The following is a 24,888-nucleotide window of genomic DNA, read 5'->3' on the forward strand; positions in this document are numbered from 1 at the left end:
TTAATTATGATTCAACTCTAAGATTTTTAGTCTACTTTTCTTGAGGGCAACAGAAATAAGAGAATAAGGAATTGAAATGTCCACAATTTAGGCAATTTAAAATAAAAAATGTATTGAAACTATTAATTGCTTAACAAAAATAATTATCAATTAATTTGATAATCGGTTATTTATCAGCACCTCTACTATTGAATAATCTTAAAATTAAATATCTGATCAATTGAGTAACTTATAACATGACTTGCATTATCAAACAACAAATAACAAATGATAGAAATGAGAGTCGTGTTAAATAGACAAAACCAATTTATTCCTGAAAGAAAAAAAACGCAATCTATTCCAGGCTCCAAAATGAATCCCTTTTCATTCAAATTGGCCACTTGTGCATTTCATGCAAGAATGAACAAAAAAGTCAGCAAAAAAACAAAATAAATAAAAGTGACATTTAACTGTACACAGAGCAAATGTATATAAATAAAAAAATAGATACTAGGCCACTTGTAGTGTTAACGCGCCATATTCACAAAACAAACTAGACAGAGTTGCGAGCTTTTCTTGACACATTTACAAAAGTCCATGATTACAATGGAGAAAAGTCAACATATCCACATGCTCAGAACTAAGACTGGCCCTCCGTCTCGAGGCGATGTTCCCAGTAGCAAAGAACAAACGCTCCGACGGCGTCAGTGTTGCTGGAATACCCAAAAAAGACTTGGCCAGCTTTGCCAGGGTGGGATATCGAGTTGCGTTAGTTCTCCACCATAGCAGTGGATTGTCCTTCTTGGAGAGCGGAAGTTCTCCAAAGTACTGCAAGACTTCCTTCTGCACTGTGTGACTTTGCTGCTTATCCTCGTCCTCCTCATCGCTGTTGTCAGAGTCTGACGATGATCCCAGAATAGTGTTGGTGAACGATCCGTCCTTTGGCGCAAAACGGCTTTCTAACGTGGCGGCGGCTTGGTTTCCACTTTCATTGGACTGTCTTTCTTCCTTTATGACCGCTAGAGCCATGGATTGGATTTTACTTTGGACCTTGAACACATCTTCAGCAGGCAAGAACTTGAGTTTTCGAAAGCGTGGGTCCAAGGCGGCAGCCAGGAGGACGGTGTTAGGAGCCTCAGGCTGAAAAGAAAACAATTTTTGCCATCTCTCCGCGATCTGTTCTATCACCTGGGCTTGGAATTCCTTTACTGAATCACTTTCAAATGTTGAACTCAGTGTTGCCTTCTTGAGGTTGTGCACCAGCTGTGGAAGAGAAGAGAGAGTGACATATTGTTCCCCGTGCAGAAACTCTGTCACACTTACGAATGGCCCGAGAACTCGGGTCAGCTCCTCACTGAGGTTCCACTGCTCTTGCTTAAGATCCAGGTGGAGTTGTTTGCCATTTGGATTGACTGCAAGATCAGAAAGAGCCGCAGCCACGGGCCATCTTTGTCCAAGGAGCCTGGACAGCATGTGATATGTGCCGTTCCACCTCGTACTTACATCGCGAATCAACATCAGTGGTGGCATTCCCATTTGTTTCTGCATTTCTTGAAGTTTGGCACAGGCCACCTCACTCTTCTTGAAGTGTTCGACCAGGGTTCTCGCAGAAGCCACACAATTAGCAATGGTTTGACTGTTTTTCAGCGTGCTCTGGACAACCGAGTTCAGAACGTACCCGGAGCATCTCACAGAAGCCCAGCCGTGCCTCTCCTTCAAAATGGCTGCTGCTGCAACTACAGAGGCCCCGTTGTCATGGACAACCGCCTTCACCTTTGGGAAGGGGATATGAAATTTGTCAGTGGTCTCCTCCAGCAAGTCTGCAATATCAGCAGCTGTGTGATTCTCTTTGAGAGGCCCTGTTGTTAGAGAGAAGGACTTCATCTGCCAATCTTCCCCCACAAAGTGACAGGCCACTCTGAGATAGCTCTCCGTAGCCACACTAGTCCAGACGTCTGTAGTCAATGCTACACTCTCCGTGTCCTGAAGGACTGTTTTCAGTTTCTCTGTTATTTGTTGGTGCTTCTTTTCCATCAGACTTGTGAAATGAGATCTGGCCGGCATGCTGTATTTTGGGTTGAAAGCCGAAATCATCTTTTTGAATCCCTCATCTTCCACCATAGACAGTGGGCGCATGTCAGTGACGAGCATTTTCAAAATGCTGTCTGTGAGCAAGGCGGCTTCTTCAACGGTGCATGACAGAGCTGGGCGGCCAAAGCAGTCCGGTGGCCGTTGTGATGCGCTGGAAAAAAAAAAAGATTCATATGATTCCAATATTTTCAAAATATTAAGAGAAGTATGTCACTATGGATTATTTTCGATAATTTTTCTTCTGTATAATATAAGGCTGCAGGTATCAAATATTTTAGTAATCTACAGAATATTGCATGGATTAATCGGCTAAAACGTAATTTTGCTTCGTTAAAGAGCATTTATAATTTGAGTCTACATCTTCATTCCACAGCGCTGTCCTTTTGCAGATTGTAATTTATTAGACATAAGTTTGACGTTAGTTATTATTAACAACAACATAGCTTTCTTAGGACTAACGTTACATTAGTAACGTTAATTACGTTACGTAGATTTGACCTCGTCTCGTGTCGTCCGCTCTGCAGGTGTACTGTTGTGGTAAGGTAGCACGGTTTTGCAGTGGACACATGTCACGGCGTTCTCTCTAATTCTTAATTTAAAACGCTCCCACACCTTCGACATTTTTGGTCGTTTTTTCTTCCTGGTTTTCTCATGATTTCCCTTCTCATCTTCCATTTTTCCCGCTCCGCAAACACAACGTCGGTGGCGTAAGCGCAGTGTGTCACATTGAAAATAATCAGTGCGAAACCATGACTTGACCTTTACAATTAAATAAACGAGTACCCGAGGCAGAGAAAATTTCTGGATCATTTTTTGGTAATCGAGGTACTCGATGAATCGTTTCTGCCCTAAAATAATAATAATATATAATTTAATCTAACCGAACCAGGAGAGAGGGCGTGAGAAAGAATGAAAGAGATGAGCAGCATCTGTCCTGTTGCAAGCTCCGTTACGTTTGCGTTACGGTACCTTGTATCGGCGACGCTTGTTGAGCTTGAGTTGACTTTAACAGGATGTTTTCGCATCAGATGTTGTATCATCACCGATGTGCTATTGTGAAAGGCCAGTTCTGCGTTGCAGTACACACATTGCACTTTTCTGTCTTCTTTTTTCAATTTGAAATGATCCCAAACTTTGGACATTCTTTGTCTTTTATGGGCTCGTTCCGTCTGAGACTCCGCCATCTAGCCACCTTATTTCACGGCGGATTAGTGTGCGTCTAGAATAACAGTCCGTCTGGAAAATTGTCCCTGAAGCTAAACATAACGCTCGCTATATAGGAATGAAACGAAACCTCGATTTTCGACCTTTTTATTGTAAACGAATTATGAGTTACGTCTTCCTTCCCTGTTGAACTACGTATTAACAACATCCACTTGATTATTTTTATTTTTTTTATATCCGACCCCCCGAGTATTAGTGATTCTATTTAGTCTAATGAAGACAAATTAACTGAATTGCTCTTCTGGAATCTCAGTGAGATCTGGAGTGCATTTATGAATAAATATTAGACACTTTCTGTGGAGCATTTCACATGTATTTTAATCGTTGTCATATTCTCTTGTAGTGATTATGCTCTCTTAAAAGGTCAATACTTTAGTCACAAAAATCTACCGTTATGCGTTTTGAGCTCAGCCTACATGCACCATAAAAAGTCTATCGTGGGCTCAAGCAGGTGACAAAGTGATACAGTAAACTGCGATATTTAAGACATCAACATAAGCACAGACTACAAAGAAAATTATTTATTCACAACAAAGCCATGAAACGTTTTACAATTAAAAAAAAGTTGTCTTGCTTCAGTTTAACCATGTAAAAAAAAAAAAAAAGTATCCACACACATGCCCCTTGCAGCCAGTCTCATACTCTCTCCAAGGCCTCCAACATAATGATGCTGTTCCCTCGGATGACCTATGTTTGGGATAAAAATCACAACTGTTAATCTGTTCAATATTTACCATCATGATTCCTTATGAGTGTGGTTGGGTTGCTCAAGTATTTATCTTGATAGATTAGTCACAGAGTGATTATATTTGTAATTAGCTGACAGTTGCATTCAAATTGCATCTTATCACACCAGTAAGCAGCTGCTTTATACAAACATCATTAGGTTCCAGCTTCACAATTAATACTAAATTCAATAAATCTTACAGGTTGTACAAGCATTCCTGGCATGCTTATGTATGATACTGCAAATTCAAATGGTAATACTATGGCTTTTAACATTTTCAGCTGTAAATGTTTGGTGCACTATAAAATGGAACTAAAACCTACATGCAATCGTAATGCGGGTATTCTGGGAACAACCTTGCTTTTTTTCATGTTCTGTCTTGATCTTTGAACAAGTACATGACAATGTACAAGAAGTAACACTGGATAGTACTGACCACCATGCCAATGGTTTGCTGCTGTCCTCCTGGTCCCATTTCCAGAGTGTCATCCACCACCAGGTTCATAAACGGGTCAAACCCTCGAAGGATGCCCTGCACATGTCTGCCTCCATTTAACTTAACTAAAACACACAATCAAATGCATTTAGATTGTACTGCTTAAAGGAATACACTACTAATAAAATATTGTGAGGGCAGATGAAACCAAAGTTGAGTCGTTTGAGACACACACCAAAAATATATATGCACTTCAACTTTATCTCATATGAGGGGGGGAAAAATGGCACAGCATACCAACAAATCCAGCTGTGAAGCAAGGCATGCATATGCTCAGCTAAAAGAGAATCTGTGGACACCTCGCTACCATCAATGGAAAAACGAAATCAGTGTCTCAAGATACTTTAAATAACTTGAGGCCACCTGTCCAACAATTGAAGAGTGTTTTGCAAAATAACAATGATGCAAAACACACACACGTCCAACTTCTTCCCCCAAGTGTTTAATGCAAATGTGAAAATATGTAATTGTTTGGTTATAAAAAATATATATATAAAAGGAAAAAAAAGGGGGGGGGTGTAATAACATCAATAAAGTGTACTCACGCGAAAGCTTCTTGTCCATGAACCTAAAAGAACAAAGCAACACTAGTTTACGTACTGGATTACAAATGATCGGCTAGCGCTTAGCTTTATCTCGCTCGATTTTAAAAGGCGCCATGGCGGCGCGGTCATTTCGGCCACATGCAAACATCCATTTACAAGACAAATGAAGCACAGAAATTGCTTTGAGCTTATTAAGTCTTACTTTTTCAACTCGGGAGGGTGTGCCTTGCTCATTTTGTCTTTGTTTCTTTACAAGCAAACAGAAAGAATCGTCGCCTTTACGATTCAGAGCCGCAAGAGGAAACGTGCGCTTAACAAACGGAAGTCAATCTATTTCTTAGTTTGAGCATTATGGTCATACTGCCCTCTTTCGGATCGGCGTACACTAGCACAACTTCAAAATCTGCTGTAGGAATTTGATTCAGTCGATAAGACAGCACTTTATGAGAGCAGTTTAATTATGACTGCAGTGAAAAACAACAAACCAGTGTTCAAGGTGAAGTTTCAAAAGAGTAGAAAGAAATATTTCATAGCTGCTGTTAGAAAAAAATTGTAGCTAGGAACAAAAAGGCACATTCAAAAAAAAAAAAAAAAACAAGTGGCAAGACTGACAGTCTGTACAAGTTTGGTTATTTTGGCATATCCTCGACACTGCACATTTTACATGATTTCGTCCACAAGGTATTTGATAAAATCAGTTCGAATCACATTTCGCATCTCCCTGAAATTGCTAACCCTCTCATATCAGTGATATTGCGGCCAGAATTTAGTCTCATTAAAAAACTGAAACCGTGGATAGTTGCAGTATAGATATCCACACTTGTGTTTCATAATTTTCATCACACGTGCACTAGGATTTTGACAAGCTTCAAACTCGTGATGAAAGATCAATCAATATAAAAAACCTTTTGGAAAATCAGCTTTCTGAATCACATTATACATGAAGATCCACCACATTCAATTCTGACATTTGCCAAAAATATTCACAAAATCAACAAGATTACATATTTTGCTGTTCTCTTCCAGCATTGTCTGCTTGGATAAAAGTTCTAGAAAAAAACACACACTCCAATCCCTGTAGGCCTAATCTTCTGCTTCCTCCCTGGCTATTAGGTGCTCCTGACAATGTTCAAGGAAGGTGTCCAATGCTGAGAAGCCCTCCTGACAGGGCACACAGTGATAAACGCGCTGCCTTCTTGATGCCGGCTGCTCGAAGGTGTCCATCTCTTTCGTGCACACGCTGCACTCTCTCCTCATTGTGGAGGCGTCATGGAGCTCCACGTGTTGCCTCAGCTGCGACTGCAGAGGAAACACCTCAGTGCAGGAGGGGCACGGGAACTCTCCTTCCACTTCGTCGTCCTCCTCCTCTTCCACCTCCTTCCAGGGCCTCCCTGGACCAGCCCGTACAGTCTTGCACTGCGCAAGGCTGCCTTCAACTTCATCGTCTGGTGTATGCTCGGGTAATTTGGTGTTTTTGATGTTGTTACCTGTGGGCTGACCTTTTTTCATGGCACTTAAACATGAAGTCGCAGTGTAGTGGGCATTCAGAGAGAGATGATGGAGGAAGAGCCTGCCGCATATCTTACACGGATAGGCATTTTTTCGCCTGCGCTTTCTTGCCGCCGGCTGGGTCTCGCTCACGGATGTTCTCTTCGTATGCGACTTAATGTTGTGCTTCTCTTTCCTGTGCATGTAGAGTTTGGAGGTATGCCTGAAGACCATGCTGCGGAAGCACCACTTACAATCTGCTTTTTGAATGGGATTAGTGGGTTTTTAACATGATCAGATCTTCTCTGAGGTTGGTCTGCTTGTGGTGTTATTTGGCCTGTGTGCAGAGAGGGAGCTTGTCTGCGAGAACAAGTTTGGACTCTGGTTCTGCTACAGTTAAACGACGTCTGGGCGATTTTGTGAGTCCATCCACACACCTGATGGGAATACAAAGTCAGACACATAGGATTGGCATAGCATGGTTCACGTAGCCACGGGAATAATGAGATAAATAAATAAAAACGTGCTAGCCTCTCATTTTCTCCTTCTTTGACACGTCAATATTAATCTAAATTCACAAATTGAGCAACACCGAACTATGAACGCGAAACATACGACTTTAAAGACCAGTCTGTTCACTTTGCTACTACCACTAGCGTGTAGCTAACGCTAGCGAAACATTTACATTGAGAATAAATTGTATTTTCGACAAAATAAATATCCTTACCTTAGCGCCCAAACATGCGCAGTTGCACAGCTGAGTAATACAATAGGACAGATTGTAAGATTGTAGAAAACATGGATAAATAACACGTTTTGCTTGTCGAAAGGCACGCTAACGCTACTGCAAAGTTTCAGGGGGCGTTACTATATTGGACAATATATGTAACGTCACTTGCTCATATCCAATCAGCGTTTGGCGCAGTACCCCATTTTTGTGCCTTTTATTGGCTACACATAAATCCGAATTGACCACACAGACAACGTGACTGGCCGAAATTCAGATCAATCGTTTAATATAAACAAGTAACACTACAGCGAATACTGTAATAATTAAATTCGTCCTTTAAGGCTTAAGTAAACGTCTGCTAATTCAACAGCGCGTATTGACTCAAATAAAGATCTGGCATTGATTGAACACAAGACATTCATGAACACATTTTGATTTGGTCAGATAAAGTAGGAAAAAAATAATCATGGAATGAACAATATCTTGATGGTAGCCAATAAATGTGCGTGAAAGAATAACACTCATAGGTAGGGAGTATATTTTAGCAAAAGCAAAAATAAAGAAAAACTGACAGAAAATACTGCCTAAATTATATATATATATTTTAAATTTAATCTAGGTACAAAGGTTTTATGGGCGCCGAACTTAAATAAAGATTTGCAGTGAACTGACAGTAGAAAAGCTTAATGATTTCCTGAACACTAATAAAAAAAAAAAAAATTCAATAGCTGCCAGCCAGGCATCCAATGCACAACAAATTTGACATCAACACCACGAGTAAATATTTACTTGGTCAATGATTAGACGATAAAAATAATAATATTAAATTTTCATTTAAGAGATTAACGTACCAAACCAAATCAACATTTGCTGTTAAAATGATGTCCTGTAATGACCAAAAGTGATTAACAACCCACCAATTTACATTCATTCCAAAATCTCCTGGATTATTTAAAAAGGTGGATGCAAGAACAACCTGGCCAAACAAAAACAGCAGGACTGCTGATGAAACAATTTTGTCACACCATACTGTAAATGACAGGACTACAGTATATGACAAAGATATCATCACATATTGTGAGCGGTGCAACACTGCTTTCAAAGAACTGACTCAAGTACTTGGACTAAATGAAGTTTAAATACACACTAGTACTCTTCAGTACTATTGACTAAATTACGTAATTCCCCCTTGCATCAAAAGAAGACTGCTTGTTGGCAAATATTGACTGAGAGACCAAAAATATGTAGACATGACCACATGACCAATGATTTCTCTGTGGTTTGAAACTCCAAAAATTCAAAGCTCAGACATTTCAGTATAATACTGTAGTCTTATGTGGCTTTGGGAACCACATGAGTTGTTGTTTAATTACCTGAACCGAAATATTAAAATATTCCATTTTAAAATAATGTATTACTTCAATCATAAATTAAGGCCAACTAAACAATAAATGCTAAAGCTACATGAGCTCAATTTCCCTTCAGGCAGTTAGAGCCCCTGAAAATCACAAGTAAATCACATTTCAGACAAAAATGCTTTCTGACAAGGTGAAATGTAACATCAACATTACACAATTAGTCCGCTGCTTCTCTTACCTTCTGTACCTGGAAATATAATAAAGTATATAATTCCAAAACATGCTAATCTTGAGATTAAGAGCTTTTCTTCCTTTGATTAGCTGATAGTGCATTGCAGATAAGTCTTCCGGTTTCTCATGCTCATTTTAAGTGAAATTGATCCTAAGAGTTGGGAGTTACACAAGTTTTATGTTATTTTTAAACTCTTCAGAGTGTTGAACTATTCTCAATGCTAGACTTTTAGATCCTAAATTTCTACCTCACAGCGAATATTCAGTATTTATTAAAACAATAACTTAAAAAACTCTGTAAAAAATATAAGATGTACACCATCATTGATTAAAAGGATGATATCAAACACATTCACCAGCCATCAAAATGCTCTTAAAACACATTAAACAGGGGAAACAATCAAGAGCTGCGTGAATGGATCAAGACGACAGGTGTTCGTGTGTGCTTCTATGTATACTGTAACATCCAGTGTTGAATTGCAAAAGATTCGCCGTTTTCACAGGACTGCTTTTGCGGGCTCATCGGAAGGCTCGCAGACAAATGTTCTAGCACATTATAGAAAGCTATCAAGAGGAGGCCTATCTCTTGTAATGGCTGGGTGCATCCGCAAACATGTACTTTAGTCTGTAAGCTTCAGCCAGAAGAAGGCCAACTTCTTCGTTACCCCAGTGGATTGTGGGAAGATTCTGTAATAGTATAAGAAGGCCCTGAAGGGAAAAAGAACATCAATTTCAGGTCCAAGCAGAAAGTTCTCCTTTATGACAATGACCCAGAACAAAAGAACTAACTGAAGACATTTTGGAATTGCTCATCTGGAACGCAAAACTTGTAAATGTGTGGCGTGACCCACACAACATAACACTTACAATCCAATCAATAGAAGTGTTATAACATGGGAACATGCATTTTTTTCCCAACTAATTAGAATTTTTAACAGGGTTGTGTTTGACTAGACATTTCACATCCAATGTGTTATATTTAGTTGGTTCCAAGTGAACAAGTAGAAAATTAGAGTAATCGCCAAATAGTCAGGTAGACTCATTAATCACTGTCATTCAGAACAACGATGTCAAGCTTTACGGTTACAATAATTTATCTTTGGATCTATGGAGTATTTGAAAGTACTCAAGTAGTCTGACTGTGAAGTGGCAAAAAGATAAGCATACCTGAAAGTCAACCATGGAGAGAATTTCTTTGCGCCACTCAATGAGAAAAGCGGCACAGACATACAAGTGAAAGTGGGAGAATCCTTCTGCTTCAGCCTATGGGAAAAAAAACAAAAAAACAAATGAAATGCAAGCAGAAGTTATTCATGACCGTCTTAAATTTCTGTCTTTTATCATTTTTAAACTTTTTTCTCAGTGCAGTGCTGTATGAATAAAATTAATTTTGACTAAATTATTATGCACATGACATTCAAATTAAGACGGGAATTTCTATTAAAAAAAAAAAGAAGCCAAAAGTAAACACAAAGCTACACTGGCTGGGGCTCAAACCCATGCCAGAAAAATGACCACCCTTCAGAGATAAAGCCAAAGCATGTTTCTTCTAATATTTCATTTTCATTTGCAAGGGAAGGGGGGCGGCGCTAGAGCGCCCTCTATTGACGAGTCGCCCCTGCTACACAGGCTACTTAAATTCAGAATGACACTGAAAAAGTCACCTGGTAAGTATCCCAGAGGCGGATTGTGCAACGCAGTGGCAGCTCCCTCATCAACAGATTGTTCATCCACCGGAAAGCAAATTGTAGATATTCCACTTCATATTTTTTGAAATGATTGTGAATGTCCTCTGAAGGCAGAAACACACACACAGCTCAATTTCAACATGAATTAGCTAATAAGTGTAGTACTGAAGTTCAGGCCTAATATTGTACAGGCTCCATTTTTTGCAGGCCTGTTTTACAGTGAAAAGGGTGGCTGATGAAGTACCTACCATCGATCCGACTGACAAGTTCCTCTAAAGCTTTGACTTTGTTCTGGATTCCCGGTTGAGCGAAGGTGTAATTGTCCTAAAACAACAGCAATTTTCACAACCAAAGCACATTTGAAGACAATGAGAAACTACCAATGCACGTGCAGACCTGTATTCCGTCCAGTAGTTTGCTCATACACCAGAAGCTGTCAGCCTCAATGTTTCTCTGAATGTCCGGAGACAAAGCAGCCACTTCAAAGTTTTCCATGTCCTCCACTAGAAGAACAAACGACACCGAATGACACCAGACTTATCTGCCATTGGAATACCATTTTTAAAGTAGAGGCTGTTAAGCAGAAAACTCTGGAGATTCAGATTTTCCCCACGGGAAACTTACTGACAAACTCAGACAGGAAGACCACGAAAAAGGGCGTGACCAGATCATTAATCCCCTGGACATAACCACTGGCCGGGTGTCGGATAGCCCAGATGAAGAGGATACGCTCAAACACCTGAGAGATGACAACACTATTTGAAAAATCCCAAGTAAAAATGTGTTACATGTTTAATTTTGTCCAATCATTTTTACATTCTAGAACCTGGGAATAGAAATGGATTTATCAAACATTTTGGGCGCGTTTGTTAGAAGATTCCATGAATACTGTGTTGCAATTTATCACGCAGTTTGGGTGTGGTCAATATCATATTAGCTCAAAATCCCTTTACGTACATATATTGAGGGGATGAAGCAAAAAGTGTTCGTTTCCTTAGTGAGCTATTTAGTTACCTCTTGCACTACAGGCTGCTGGAACAATGGAATCAGAGGGTTGGTCCTTGGAATGTCGATGTGAATCTGCCGAGAAGAAACAAACATACAGGCTTCATTCCTACAGTGAGTATAAAGGATGCGCCGAAATGAAAATTCTGGGCCGAAACTAAAAAACAAGAAACCGGCGACTCAAAATGAAATTCCAACGCCGTCCCGGTGAACCGTACCTGTCGGTATGTGTCTTTGTAGTGCTCATCTGTTCTGGAGTGGTAATATTGCAGAATGAAGCCAAAGTATTCCTCTCGTTTCCTTTTGAGCACAAGCTCCCTGCGCTCCTTGTTGGCTGGCAGGTAACCCTTTTCGGGAGCAAAGAGAGGAGAGGTGCTATCTCAAAACAAGCTGAAAGTCAACTCATAGGCTACTTGCAATGCCGCTTACAGAGAGGAGCCTCCACGTGATTGGACGGACTTCCCTCGGTATGCCTGACCAGCTGTGCTTTCGCAGCTCCTCTGAAAGCAATCGAGAATTGCCATATACTCATTACCACACGCGCGGAGATCATGTCCTACCAAGGTCAGTGTTGGCACTAGCCAGGAGTTGCTTGAATTTGTCCAGCCGGCTCTTTTCCCGCACTGTCATGGGAGGGGCTCCTGATGCGTTCTGGTCTGAAATGCGAGCCACCAGAGGGATGACAGGTCGAACAGGGAGAGACTGTTGCTTCTGCAGTGTGGAGCGAACTGTGGAAGGTCAGAGAAGCACTGATTTGTAGGCAGCCAAAGATTTGCCTTTTAAATGAAATAAGAAAGCTAGCTGTCATTGCAACAGCCCCGTAAGACTGAGAATCACCCGCTAAGATGCTCAGCGGTTATTCAGGTTAAAGTAAGTCAAATAATCTCCTACCTGGGGATGTAGTGAGGTGGATCTCGCTGTTCGACTTGACCACCTTGCTGTTTGCAAGCTCGTGCTCCGTGTCCTCCTCTGTTGTGTGTGAAATCCCACTTTGGGTGTCACCAGCCGCATCCTGTTTTTCAATGGACGATACATCTTTATTGATAAAGCGCTTTCACAACAGCTTTGAAGTAAACACTGTAAAATTCTCAATTTCAGATAGCATGTTGTTTTCCCTATGTTCTAGTGCACATGATTTATTTTGACTACACAATACACCCTGATGCCTTGATGATAACAAATAAGAATTTGTCATCAAGCGGCTACCTGCTTCTGGGTCAATGCAGAACGCAGTCCAGATGGAAAGGAAGAACACAGGGCGGGGCCACCGAGAAAATCCTCCTCCTCATCATCATCATCAATGTCCCAAGCATCGTTCGTGCTCCGAGCAAACTCATGGAAGCTTGATGTCTTTTTAGACTTGAGATTGTTTAACTTTGGCTTTGTGTCTTTTGGATACCTGTATGTAAAAAAAAAAAAGGAAATGAATTTGTTGTCGCATTTCCCGGTGGTGATTGACAGCATGAGAGCACTTACGAGCGTCGCAGCCGTGGGTCAAGAGGAGGATGCTGCGCTCCGTAAACAGGCTGCACGCTGGAGAAGACCACAAGTGACGTGAAGACATGTTCACACAACCTCACAAATACTTATTGTCTGTGATCATGGCAAGAGTCAACAAAGAAAGCATCTCAACAGTTCTCATCAAAGAAAATGCCTCTGCTTGTTATTTTTGCTTTGAAGCTAATGTCAAACGTAATCCTTAATCCTGTCGCTCATTCATAATCAGCGCATCACTGCACATGGGGGCAAAAAGCCGTGGTCATCTTTTGCTGAAAGGATGACAAACTGGTTGGCAAAGTGGCTGAGATGTGACAATGGCTGTGTCCGCCAAGACTTGTTTTATCAGGAGAAAGCCAAGAAGAGGGGAGCAGAAGTCAACGCTGAGTGTCTGTGTTCAAGTAAAATGCTCAGGTTTCCAGTCTTTTAGTGTTAGTGTGCATGCCAGAGTTTGAGACAAAGGCAGCAACACCCTTTTGGTGCAGGTCCTCTCTGCCTGCCTTGTCACACGTGACTGACAGTGATATTTCTTATCTTTATAAGCAAAACATTCTGCATTTAGGACAAACGAGCAGCCAAAGAAAACACAGAGTGAAACTGCGAGACTCTCCAGGTCTGGAGATTAATAACAGCGATACAAACTATCCAGTCAGCGCTAGTTAGCCCAATGCTAGCAGTCTGCTGGTGGGTCAGCAAGAGTGGTGGATGACAGAAGCCGTAAGAAGGCAGAGTGGATTCTGTCAACGAATGCCAGGGACTCGTTTTAATTGATGTGGAGGCAACGTAACTCCAAAAAGGGTAGAAAGAAAAACTCAAGGTGAAGGAATTTAACGACATCAGCTAAGACAGCTCATCTGCGGCACATCGCCGACGTACATCCACAACCAGTCAAAAACATGAAAGGCAACCAGTGAACGTTACATTTCGTGTCATGTCAAGTTATTCAATTCATAACAGGACATAAAACAATAAACAGAAGCGCGAGAAGGGAAAGACCTACCTTCCGGGAACCTTAGAATTTCTCCTCCAAAAATTGATCCTGTTCTCGGTAGCCATACTCTGTAAAGACAGCCCTCCCTTAGGCCGACAGTGACATCGGCTCCCCGCACCAAGCAACCACGAGGAAAACCCTTCCGTCAGCCATTGACGACGACTCGGTGCCCCTCTGCCTGGGCTTGGATGGACGGTGGAAAGGAAAGCGGTTTAGTTACGAAAGTGACGATGTGGAAGATAGGAGAAGATGGAAGTCGCCATCTTGGCGCACACTGACTGACGTCTGGCTTGTGGTTGGTGGGCGGGGCGAACAGGTGTAGCGCAGGCAGCCAATGGGAGACAGCGAGGGAGGGTCCTGGATGGCGTTATAAACACGCAGAACCAAGACACGTTATAGAAACTTTGTTGTGGTTAAACTACTTTGGTCCGCGTTCACAATGCTCACCCGCTTGCCGTGTTGCGGCTTTTTACAATCAGGTAGGGATCACAAACTTTGATTAATAAAAAGTCGTAGATAAAAACAACAGTGTTTATTATTAAGTCAAGGAAATCCATTCATTGGAGAAGCTTTACGATTAAAATCGAACATACTTTGGTTTAGAGCTGAGGAACAGTGATAAAAGCCCCTAAAATGCTACAGGAAAAACGGAAGTAGATTTATTGTAAAATAAATCACAGACCATGAATCAAAAATCTTTCTTCTGCATTTTGGACAAATACTTCTCTTTTTCCCTCCAATGCTGCGTTTAAAGCTTCAAGCCACACGAGGGCATACTTTCTTTGTTGCGCATGAAACCGCACACTGTTTACAGTAAATATTCATTTAACTGCTTTTTACGTCTTCATAGAGTAGGCAGTTTGGAAAGTAAGGTAACCATTATACCAATCGAGCATCTTTCTTTGTGCTTTGAAGTGATCTAAAAAACAGAACTAACTTGATTCAATTCAAGGCACATGAACTTTCAGGTCATTGGGTCTTATTCAAATGCAGGCAAATGGATTTTTTCTTGTTGCGTTTTTTCCACGTTGTCTTTCACGTGATCGTCTCATACGATATTTGAATTGCAGGTGCTCTTTGGTGTGTATTTGTTTAGGAAAATCACTGCAAATCCCCTTTGTCTTCACATACGCCAGTCGCCAACAAACACCTACGGGCGAAATACAGGTGAGCTCTATTTCTTAACTTTTTGAAATAGATCGTGAGTTTGTTTTGCCAGGCGTGGAATAGATGCTTTTGTGTAACATTCTCACAGAGAATAAAGCCATTTATTTTCTGGATATGCCATACCATAGTGATTTCCAAGTGATGAAGAAAGAATTTGAACTTTGCCTTGAGCAGATCTTGTGACTTTTTGCTGCTGTGATAAGATGTGAAGTGGCCACTTTACAGAAAATAGATGATTGCTTCGAGGAGATGCATCAATTCGGTCACACAACAGAACAATGATGAACTCTGTGTGACCAAGAGCTTGGGGCAGAACTTTTTTTTTCTGCATCAATGGAACTTTTTACGGCTGGACTACTTCTCCGTCATAGAAGAGGTTTATTTCTCGATAAGCATTCATTTGAAATCTTACCTTATTTAATACTTAGTACTATTCATGTGTTTAATACGTTTGCATGGTATTAAGTGTATGATGTATTTTTCCATGGCACATGCTCAGCATAGTTTAGGCCCCTAGCTGTAGTTTGTTGTGCTGAATGCTTCGAGAGCATTTTTTTTTACGAAAAGAAATGACACCTCTTTCAACTTCTACAACACATTGAAGAAAAGTTGCGGAAAACTTGACGAGCAGAAGTCAGGATTTACTTTGGAGTGAGCATTATTCGGAAACTTTATAAATGCGAAGGTAAGTTTCTGTCTTCAAGTCATGCTAATAAATGTTACGCAATATGTTTAAAATGTGTTCTACAATTTTAAGATGAATGGACAACTCTAATCCAACGCTTAATGCACCTACCGAGAGAAATTCATTTATGATTCTTCTTTAGGCACATGGTGATGTTTGAAGTCAGCGGGTCACCAATAACTGCTCTCACACTCTTTCACTGTGACCAAGCCATGGAGGATTCTGTCTTCTATGAGAAAGGTAAGAAGCTGATGATGGATGATGGAAAGTCACAGAGTTTAGTTTTAGGGGGGTTCTCAGTATATCTGCCTCACTGAAAAAAGGCTTGAGATTATAAATTGAGTAGTGAATGAATGAGTGATTAATGTGTTTAGTGGACCCTGTCACGGATATAAAAAAAATATATAGACCATTGTCAGAGTGCATCACAAGTCTTCAATTTTATGGTAACTAAAAATTGGTGCTCAACACAACTTATGAGCAAAGTGAGGCAGTCAAACACTCGTGAATGAATGTCATATCGGGGTCATCCAGATGAAGCTGTGTCTCTGTGGACCAAAACTGATCACAATAGCAAAATGACTGCCAGACTACTGTCACACTATCTCACACATTATGGGGAGTCGAGTTGGCTCAGTTAAATGAAGTTGGCACACTGAGCGGGCATTTGTATTTCTTTCTACGACATGGATGTTTGTGTAAGTTGCAGTCACCAATGCTGCAAATCTTTTGGAAGATTTCCATGTGACATTTAGCTGGTAAATTTGAGACACTTCCTATATACCGAATTTTCCGGACTATAAGGCGCACCGGACTATAAGGTGCACTTTCAATGAATGGCCCATTTTAAAACTTTGTCCTTATATAAGGCGCACCAGACTATAAGGCGCACCATTAATGCATCATGTCAGATTTTTAATCCAAATCAAATCAAATCATCATTCTCCATTTTATCTTTTTTATTTCAACTTCAGACGCAACACATTACTTTATAATCACAAAATAATGATCCATAGTCTTTTTGATTCATGATTCATAGTCTTCAGTGGGCCACTTATGATTGATTTCATGACACAATGCTTCGGGCCAGTTTAAATTTAGGAATTTGGTCCATATATAAGGCGCACCGGACTATAAGGTGCACTGTCGGCTTTAGAGAAAATCTTACGTTTTTAGGTGCGCCTTATAGTCCGGAAAATACGGTAATAATTAGCGAGAATGACTTACTTCTCAACAGTGTATAATCAATGTAAAAGCTATTTAACTGAAAAACAACAACATGAATAATAAATTGAAAAAACATATTTCATATGATTACATCCCACCCCTACAACATTTTAGTTCCTTATCCTAGACAAATGAAAACATGTTTCCCTGAGGACTCGCAATTCACTTCTAAATTATTCCAAAGAAAAGCTTCTACCTTTGATCTGCCTGCTACATCTGTACGGTTAGTTCATGAATAACACAACTCCAACTACATGGCATCCACATAAATGGGATCTAAGCCACATACCCAATGAAAAATAATGGAAAAGTGGCACCTCAGAGGAATAGCTCCATTGATTGGATGTATAATGTAAGCCCTGACTGGCACCTGCATCTGAACATCTGCGATTTCTCTCTGATTAGACTTCAAATTGCAATTATTTTCTATATCAATAGCGCACGTTAATGAGACTTTTTTTTTTTTTCCCACCCCCGCCAGGTCTCAATCGCCATGCAGCGTTCACGGTTTAGTATGAAAATCTGTGCTTGTTTCTCCAGAAGGCTCACTTGATCACGGTGCTGGGCGACAGCTGCGCTACAAATCAGAACCCATTTACTAGTGACAGAGTCATTAAAGCTTGCTCATCTCATAAAACACAATGCACATGGTCAAATACCACTCACTCCATTCACACTCATAACTCAGTCTACTGGGCACACACTCACAGATCCCATTACCGTTGCACACAATCCCTCACAAAGTTAAACTGAGCATGCAAACTAGAATGGCCATAAGGATGATAATAATGGTAATGTCACAGAGGTAAAGATGTATATTTGGTGCAGAACAGCAGTGTGTATACGGCGTCACGCCGAGTGTACGTAATTATAGCTTTCAGATGCAGCTACACAAAACACAGGTTGGATATGGAATATCCTGTTTGTGCATGCACATACAGGGTGTCCCATTATTTTCCATACATAGGAAAAAAAAAATTATTTATATGATATGCTTTACTTGACTACCATTGTTTTAAAAATGCATTTCAAAGCGTGTTCTCCACTGCTGACAAACATCTATTACCTCAGCTGGAGTTACTGTATGCTTGTAATGACATTGGTGATGGGTTCCTTCACATGATTTATGTTTTGTATCTTTTCCTGATACACCTTGGCCTTCAAATGCCCCCAAAGATAAAAAAAAAAGAAAAAAAGCAGAATGGGATCTGGGAGGCCACGCCAACCAATCTAAGAAGCAGGAAACTGGTGATCAAACCACTGAGGCATAAATACCACAGTCAGGTGGAAGTCTGACTTGGTGAAAGTAAACAGGGAAGTTAACATCCTTGTTTAGCATGAATAAAAATAAATATTTTCCCACAACATTTTAAGATACTTCTCAGCATCTAGATTTCCATCGATAAAAAATATTGGTCAACTAATTCAGGCACCCCAAATCCCAGACCACATAATTAGGTTACTAGCAAGAATTCTTTCAAAAAATGCTGATAAACATTCAATTATCAAAATATTATCTTGTGTATAATACTTAATATAGAACGTTAGTGGAAAATGCAATGGAGGGGGGGGGGGACTCATTATATATATATGAATCTCCAAATGCTGGACTGTGAATTTGCTTGTATTGACTATAGTTTCAAGTTGTAATATCACCAATCACCACTAGATGGCCGACATGTCTTATACTAAAATGTGAGTAGGCCTTTTTTGTGCAGATTTGGAATCATAAGCAGCAAAAATAGTACCACAATAATATAAAAATTAAAATATAGAATTTTTGTGACAAGAAAAATGCATAAATTAGTTATTTTATTGTTTGCGTCAAACCTTTTCTTGTTGTGTTGGGATGGATTGTGGATTTTTTATACGCGCATGGAAAACGTACACTCAAAACGTGAAATTTATTCAGAGCACGAATGCACATATTTTTTCCCTTATTTAATGTAGCATTTTTCCCGTACAACTGGTTGCGTACCCCAAGTAGCACTGATAATAAAGTGTGGCTCCTCCAGCATTAAGTTGCCCAATGGAGCTCGCTCTCCATCTCGCCGAATAATGTGGCTGCAGTCCAATGTGCAAACAGCAGATGTCACTGTTTCAAAGAATTCAGTCACTCGTCCCCCCCCACCTTAGTACATCATATTGTACTGTACTTATACATTCAATGGTTGTATTAATGTGTGTGCTTTACTTTGCAGGCAGCTACACACCTTTAACCTGAATACATTTTTGGTGGTGTCCGTAAAAGTATTACTTTATTTATGCCATGTCGAAACAACATGTTTGCTAAGCCGATTTCCATCCCGCTCGCCCTTAATTCAAGTTTTAAATGATTTCTCATTACCCGCTCTCGGTCATCTAGTCCTCTCTGCTCATTTCTAGTTATTAGCCACAGCAGCCGTTCCACTCGTGTGTGTGTGTGTGTGTGTGCTGCACCTTGTTGACTTTAGCCTCATTAGAAGGCCAAATGAATATGACAAGTTGTGACATTAGACCACAGCTGGAACGAATGTCCCAGCCACTCACTCTTCAGCATAGCTAATTTTTCTCGCCCCGCTTTCCGCACACACATTGATTCGTTGCTCACTTATTTTACGGCTAAGGGTTTGATTTGTTTGCGGCAATATTGGAAATGTAGACGGGTATGTGTTTTGAATTGGATTGCACGCTTTGATGCTGAGATAGATTGTAAACTGTGATTTTATTAAATCCTTCATTAGGATTCATCAGCGAGATTGAATCAGAGAAAGGTCACTGTGCAGATGCACCCCCACCTCTCTCCTTTTTTTGCTCCATCTCCCCTTGTGTATACCCTCCTCCCCCCCCGCTCCCTTGTTTACCCCCACCCCCCCTGCTTCCACTTCCACACTACTGCAAAGTGGACTGCATGGCTCGCAAACATCATTTCTCTCTTGAGCTCTCTCTTCCCATGGTGGCCCTTGCCTGAAACACATTTGCGACAAAATCGGGGAAAAAATAATCATCACAGGCCTGCGAGAGAAACACAAGGTGAAAGTGACATTAGCCCCCCCCCCAACAACCCCCAACAACCACAGAGGCTGGCGCCAGTGGGACGCCGGTGCCACAAATCATTTGTATACTCTCATTTCTACAAGCGGCCCGCGATGTTGCTTAATGCTTAGCGAGCAGATGACTTTCAGAAAGAGGGGAGAATTGGAAGAGATGGGGCGACGAGGAAACAGAAGGGGGGCTGATGAGCGTGAGGATGAGGGGAGGTGTGGCAATTTGCCGGCGTGAGGAGTTGGATCTGAAATTGAGGGAGAAAATGTGTGCGCCATATGTCAAGTTCCACAAAAGAGAGACAGTGTGTGCCTATACTGAGTCTACTGGCACAATTTCAGTTTCAGAATGAAGCATTTTGCGCTTGTTATTAAATAACCTTCGCCATTGTCTACACCCCTGCTATTACCCCCCCCCCATCCACTTCATTCCTCTCCCCCAATACACGGAAATTGCAAATGTGGTGCACATATTGTCAGCCACAGTTTGGTCATCTTTGTCTCCCTCACATGTACAAGCACACACACACACCCTTCCCCCATCCCCTGCCCAGTGTGAGACATCATGATCCTTCTGGTACACTGAATATATTCTTCATGCAGGCTGAGCATTGGTCACTGCAGGTGAACATGTGACACGCTATGAAAAGATTGTTTTTTTCACCTCCACAAACACGCACCTGAATCACCCAGGCTTGCAAAACAACCATAATCATACCTATAACCTCATACATGCATGCATACAGAGTGAAATGCCACATGCATCCCCCCCCCCCCCATGTGCATTCAAAGGCACGCATATTTTCCACATCAACATAAATACATGCGCATACACAGACAGGATTACATACATACAAACCGACTTTGATCCCACTGTAAACGTACACACATAGATCCATCTACACATAGAAGGTTGCTTTTGTGTAAATATAGAGCAGAGACACTCTGGCACAGTGACCTGCAGAGGAACCCACACACTTTGCCTTCTAGTTCCACAGGGCTTTGTGTTTTCAGGAAATCCATGAAGTATTCATGGTCCAGTCACAGGGATCTGTAAACCACTACGCAGTGTGGAAGTGCACGGCAAGCAGCTCAGTGGGACACTTGAGGTGTTAAGCAATACCGAGTGAATATTTGCGATATTTCCTTCTGCACTATTTAATTATTCATGTTTTTTATTTCTTCTGTAGGTGGAGGGTAGACTTGTGTTACGTGTGTGCGTTTCTTGTTTTGTCGGCATTTGTGTGTGGGTGGGGGGGGGGTTCCTTTTCATGCTCGGCTGCCTTTGAGAAATAAGTCCTTTTTGGTCATTATCTGAATGCCGTCTGAGAGTTGACTGTCTTGAGCACGCGTACACACTCACACATCGACACACAAAGCTCAGTGTGACCCACATTTATTAGATCGAGCCCTGCAGGGCCTCCGGGGAGTTCCACGGGTGGGGTGTCCCCATCAGGGCGCATCATGACCGGCGCTTGATTCTGAGCTTTGTGACCTCTGAACTGTGGAGTTTCCATCCTTAACAGGATTGGATTGATCACTACCTACTACAAGTTTTACTTCTCTTTGCCAGTTTTGATGAGATGGGCGGATTATTAAAGGACGTTATGGGTATACGGGGCCACGGGAATCTGGGATGATAATGATCAGGCACACTATTAAAATTCTACTGACTGAAATTGTCTGTCTTTGACAATAGAAGATGAACGTGAGACGAGAGAGTTCAGCTTCATTTTGACGTGCTCTCATACGTCACTTAGATGAAAGGATTATTTGCAACAAAATACCAAATATTTTGTTGAAAGAAAAGTTTGGAGCACACTTGGCATCTTAATAATCAATTCCAAATCCTTTGCCTTGTGCTCATTAATGTGCCGAATTTTGTAATTTTTTTGTGATCCTTTTCTTTTTGTCTCACTTTGTAAAGGATGGTATTTGTATTGTTTTTGTATTCTGGCCTGTCCTTCCTATTTTTCTTCCTAATCATGATTTAAGTTCTGCATCTTCTTGTGTAGTCGCTTCGATTTTATTCATGAAGTCTCCTGCAAACAGTAACTTGCGATAACTTCACTCCTGCCCTCTGGAGGTTCTTGCTGAAGTCAAAAAAAGTCATTTAGACTTCCTATACAGCTCTCAAAATATTTTTGTTGTCAACTGCTGTTTTTCTTGAGCTACCCATTCAACTCGTATCACATAGAGGACCAATAGTTTATTTCATTTTGAGGGCTTTCCAAATGGCTAGTGTTTATGCAATAGCTGCGATTGATTTTCCATCTTCTCTCTGCTTTACAATTGCAGCTTCACTCTCACACACACACGCATGCACACACGCACACACAAACACACGCGCACAAACACACACACACACAAATCAGTGGGATTCACACAAAAGTGTATCAGTTCCAATTATAAATACCTAGAAATAAAAACTGAAATGGTGATCTCTTGCATCACTAAAAAGGCAAGTCAAAGCCACATGTTGTTAGTCTCCCTTAAGTACACAAACAAACAAACAAACAAACAAACAAACAAACAAATAAATATATAAAAATAAATAAATAAATCCTTTATGGAGTGATATACTGCGTATTGTTCCATCTCCCCATACTGGTCATTGAGAGAGCTTTTTTAAGATGTGCTGAAAAATCTCAGCTGGTTCAACATTTTCATGGACAAAACCTGCCATTTAAAGAATCGACATTTCTTCTTGGCACACCGTCCATTAGGATAGAATAGGTTTTTATTGTCATTGTTGTAGAACAATGAAAAGCAATTTAGCTGCTCGCAGTTTAGCAGCTCTTGGTTAAGCAGCTTTTTAAAAGGTACAAGCACACTAAACTCTATAGTCCATTTTATTTATAGAAAGTGCAAATTCACAACACAAATGATCTCAAGGCACTTTACACATAGAGCAGGTCTCAAACTCTACGGCCTTTACACAATAAGGAACCAACTGAAACCCGCATGTACTCAGAGGCCGAGGGAAGCAATTATATTTTAATTATACAGCACTATATGTACATTTCAGAAAATAACTTCAGTGTCAAAGTATATCCTTTTTTTGTAATAATATGTTCTGTGCAGCCCAACTAGTTCATACACAGTGTTCTGATTAATGTTTCGTTAGCGGAATATGAATTAAACCAATCACGGCTCACCAGTTTTCTGAAGCTGAGCCGTAATTGGTTGTGACTTGGCGACTGTGATTTCATTTTCAGTGGACAGCAAGTGGCAAAATGGCCGCCCCTTGATTGTGGATTTTGCAGCTTAACTCATATTCCACAAACGCAATATTAATCAGAATGCCGAGTTTAACATATTACAAAGAAAATGTGGAGGTTGACTTCCCCTTTAATCACGGTTGCAGATGTTTTCCAAGTGATGAAATTGATCAGTTAAAACTCTATGTTAATATCCTGGACATGTGCACTTTTGGTAACAGAGCTCCGCTTGTAACGAACTGCAAACTTTTCAACCAAAATAGAGAATAGGCACTTTGATAGTTGTAATTTGGGCTCTTCCTTTCTCCAAACAGGTGGGTAAAGTTTTGTGAGCTAACTCATGAACGGGATGGCTTTGAAAGCAGGGAGGGAGTGACTTTCGTAGATAGACTGAGCTCTTCAGCCTTCATGAATAATTCTGCAGCGCTGCTTCTCACTGCTGTTGTGGTTGTTGTTGTCGGCCGTGCTCTCACTTCTGTCTGAGAGAGGTGGCGGACACAGAGGACTCTTTACACTTCACTGCCTTCTGCACTTGCTTTCATTGAGAAGCACAGGAAGCAGCCGGAAGCGAAAGAGAAGGGAAGTCATGTCTGCCTGTCGGCATAATGGCCCGTTTGTGCCCTCGCGCTGGTTTGCAGTGAGGAGGAGTAGCCGAGACAGGAAAGCAGTGAGCAACCAAACACTACTAGACGGCAAAGAAAAGACCTATTAACCTTTCATTTACTAACTGCAAAGTTAAAGCAACACACATTTGTTTCTGCTAACAAAGGCACATTGATGCAATGGTCTACACTCGAAACATTTGGTTCGACAAAAAGTACAACGCGCCTCCCGCCACCGTTCTTCAAACTTTTCTTGAAAAAAATTTCGGAGTGGCCCTTCTCTATTTCAGAACGACCCGTTCGCACAAAATAAGGTAAGGCAAGCCCTCTTTTGCCTTTCTCATAGAGAAGGTAACTCAATGTGGTTCACATAGTTCCAAAACAACAATTATTGTTAAAATACTCTAAAATACCTTAATTATAGGGAGGGAGGGAGGGGGGGGGGGGTTAGAGAAGCATAGTTTTAAACCTGAATTCAGAAGCATTTACACTTCAGACGACACCTTTGATCCACTAGTGAAAGGAGACTTTGAAACTCTCCTTTTTTATCTATTATACCTACTTCAAACGACAAGACAACTGGAGGGATGCTTATGTTTGTATTATTGCCAATGTTTTATGGGCAGCTTATTCTTGAGTATGTACATAACAGCTAGCTTTGACTTCTGGGCTGCACTAATTGACCTGAGATTGCTGACCCTAGAACCTTACCGATTTATTGATCATTTATAGATCAGTGATTTATAGATCATTACCATCATTTAAAAATATTTTCTACAGCTGACTGGGAGTGGGAGCCAGCGTCAAGTTTTTAGGACCGTAACAATATGGTCTGATCTCTTTGTTCTGGAGCAATGGGCACGTTTCCCCTGGATTTTCAATTCCCCTGTCTATCTTGTTAGTCTGAAGTGGA

The 24,888-nt window shown here is 40.9% G+C and overlaps 5 protein-coding genes across 12 annotated transcripts in view; 1 reads left to right on the forward strand and 4 right to left on the reverse strand.

Annotated features, from left to right (window-relative positions):
• Positions 1–288: 288 nt before the first annotated feature.
• Positions 289–3,291, reverse strand: LOC119118507 (E3 SUMO-protein ligase ZBED1-like). Of its 3 annotated transcripts, XM_037245584.1 has the most exons (3): positions 3,040–3,291; positions 1,303–2,221; positions 289–1,242 (listed from the first exon to the last, which is right to left on the reverse strand). In XM_037245584.1, the coding sequence occupies exons 1-3, from the start codon at positions 3,252–3,254 to the stop codon at positions 565–567; spliced, it is 1,812 nt and encodes a 603-aa protein (XP_037101479.1). In that variant the 5' UTR covers positions 3,255–3,291; the 3' UTR covers positions 289–564. The 3 variants fall into 3 exon arrangements, with proteins under 3 accessions (XP_037101479.1, XP_037101478.1, XP_037101481.1); XM_037245583.1 differs by having other exon boundaries at positions 289–2,221; XM_037245586.1 differs by lacking the exon at positions 3,040–3,291 and adding an exon at positions 2,683–3,025 and having other exon boundaries at positions 289–2,221.
• A 509-nt stretch (positions 3,292–3,800) lies between these two features.
• Positions 3,801–5,403, reverse strand: snrpg (small nuclear ribonucleoprotein polypeptide G). The gene is made up of 4 exons (XM_037246428.1): positions 5,265–5,403; positions 5,063–5,085; positions 4,458–4,582; positions 3,801–3,981 (listed from the first exon to the last, which is right to left on the reverse strand). Exons 1-4 carry the CDS (start codon positions 5,294–5,296, stop codon positions 3,931–3,933), a joined length of 231 nt encoding a protein of 76 aa, XP_037102323.1. The 5' UTR covers positions 5,297–5,403; the 3' UTR covers positions 3,801–3,930.
• A 99-nt stretch (positions 5,404–5,502) lies between these two features.
• On the reverse strand, positions 5,503–7,444 carry si:ch211-148l7.4 (uncharacterized protein LOC563603 homolog). Its single transcript, XM_037246427.1, has 2 exons — positions 7,278–7,444; positions 5,503–6,987 (listed from the first exon to the last, which is right to left on the reverse strand). Exon 2 carries the CDS (start codon positions 6,782–6,784, stop codon positions 6,146–6,148), a length of 639 nt encoding a protein of 212 aa, XP_037102322.1. The 5' UTR covers positions 6,785–6,987; positions 7,278–7,444; the 3' UTR covers positions 5,503–6,145.
• A 96-nt stretch (positions 7,445–7,540) lies between these two features.
• tbc1d22b (TBC1 domain family, member 22B) lies at positions 7,541–14,352 on the reverse strand. The gene is made up of 14 exons (XM_037246426.1): positions 14,060–14,352; positions 13,039–13,095; positions 12,769–12,961; positions 12,454–12,574; positions 12,123–12,290; positions 11,992–12,062; positions 11,781–11,909; positions 11,572–11,637; positions 11,182–11,296; positions 10,954–11,060; positions 10,806–10,881; positions 10,534–10,661; positions 10,037–10,132; positions 7,541–9,577 (listed from the first exon to the last, which is right to left on the reverse strand). The coding sequence occupies exons 1-14, from the start codon at positions 14,113–14,115 to the stop codon at positions 9,449–9,451; spliced, it is 1,512 nt and encodes a 503-aa protein (XP_037102321.1). The 5' UTR covers positions 14,116–14,352; the 3' UTR covers positions 7,541–9,448.
• Positions 14,353–14,400: 48 nt separating this feature from the next.
• LOC119119799 (myelin transcription factor 1-like) overlaps positions 14,401–24,888 on the forward strand; it is a 95,884-nt gene continuing 85,396 nt past the window's right edge. For 5 of the 6 annotated variants that reach the window (XM_037246416.1, XM_037246421.1, XM_037246420.1 and 2 more), the window contains exons 1-3: positions 14,401–14,529; positions 15,147–15,217; positions 16,045–16,142. In XM_037246416.1, the coding sequence (XP_037102311.1) occupies positions 16,049–16,142 (94 nt within the window). In that variant the 5' untranslated portion in view covers positions 14,401–14,529; positions 15,147–15,217; positions 16,045–16,048. Of the gene's footprint in view, positions 14,530–15,120; positions 15,218–16,044; positions 16,143–24,888 lie in introns of all 6 variants that reach the window. The other variant, XM_037246417.1, reaches the window with a different exon arrangement.

The sequence above is a fragment of the Syngnathus acus genome, chromosome 2, assembly GCF_901709675.1.
Source record: "Syngnathus acus chromosome 2, fSynAcu1.2, whole genome shotgun sequence".
In the NCBI taxonomy this organism is placed as follows: Eukaryota; Metazoa; Chordata; class Actinopteri; order Syngnathiformes; family Syngnathidae; genus Syngnathus; species Syngnathus acus.

Excerpts from the sequence above, each read along its gene's own strand:
- LOC119118507 (XM_037245583.1), bottom strand. The coding sequence starts at position 3,254 with ATGGCGGAGTCTCAGACGGAACGAGCCCATAAAAGACAAAGAATGTCC. Across the intron at positions 2,222-3,039 it reads ACAAGCGTCGCCGATACAAG|CGCATCACAACGGCCACCGG; the intron begins GTACCGTAACGC and ends TTTTTTTTCCAG.
- snrpg (XM_037246428.1), bottom strand. The coding sequence starts at position 5,296 with ATGAGCAAGGCACACCCTCCCGAGTTGAAAAA. Across the intron at positions 5,086-5,264 it reads CACCCTCCCGAGTTGAAAAA|GTTCATGGACAAGAAGCTTT; the intron begins GTAAGACTTAAT and ends TTGTTCTTTTAG. Across the intron at positions 4,583-5,062 it reads CATGGACAAGAAGCTTTCGC|TTAAGTTAAATGGAGGCAGA; the intron begins GTGAGTACACTT and ends TGTGTGTTTTAG.
- si:ch211-148l7.4 (XM_037246427.1), bottom strand. The coding sequence starts at position 6,784 with ATGGTCTTCAGGCATACCTCCAAACTCTACATGCACAGGAAAGAGAAG.
- tbc1d22b (XM_037246426.1), bottom strand. The coding sequence starts at position 14,115 with ATGGCTACCGAGAACAGGATCAATTTTTGGAGGAGAAATTCTAAGGTT. Across the intron at positions 13,096-14,059 it reads AATTCTAAGGTTCCCGGAAG|CGTGCAGCCTGTTTACGGAG; the intron begins GTAGGTCTTTCC and ends GGTCTTCTCCAG. Across the intron at positions 12,575-12,768 it reads CTGCATTGACCCAGAAGCAG|GATGCGGCTGGTGACACCCA; the intron begins GTAGCCGCTTGA and ends ATTGAAAAACAG.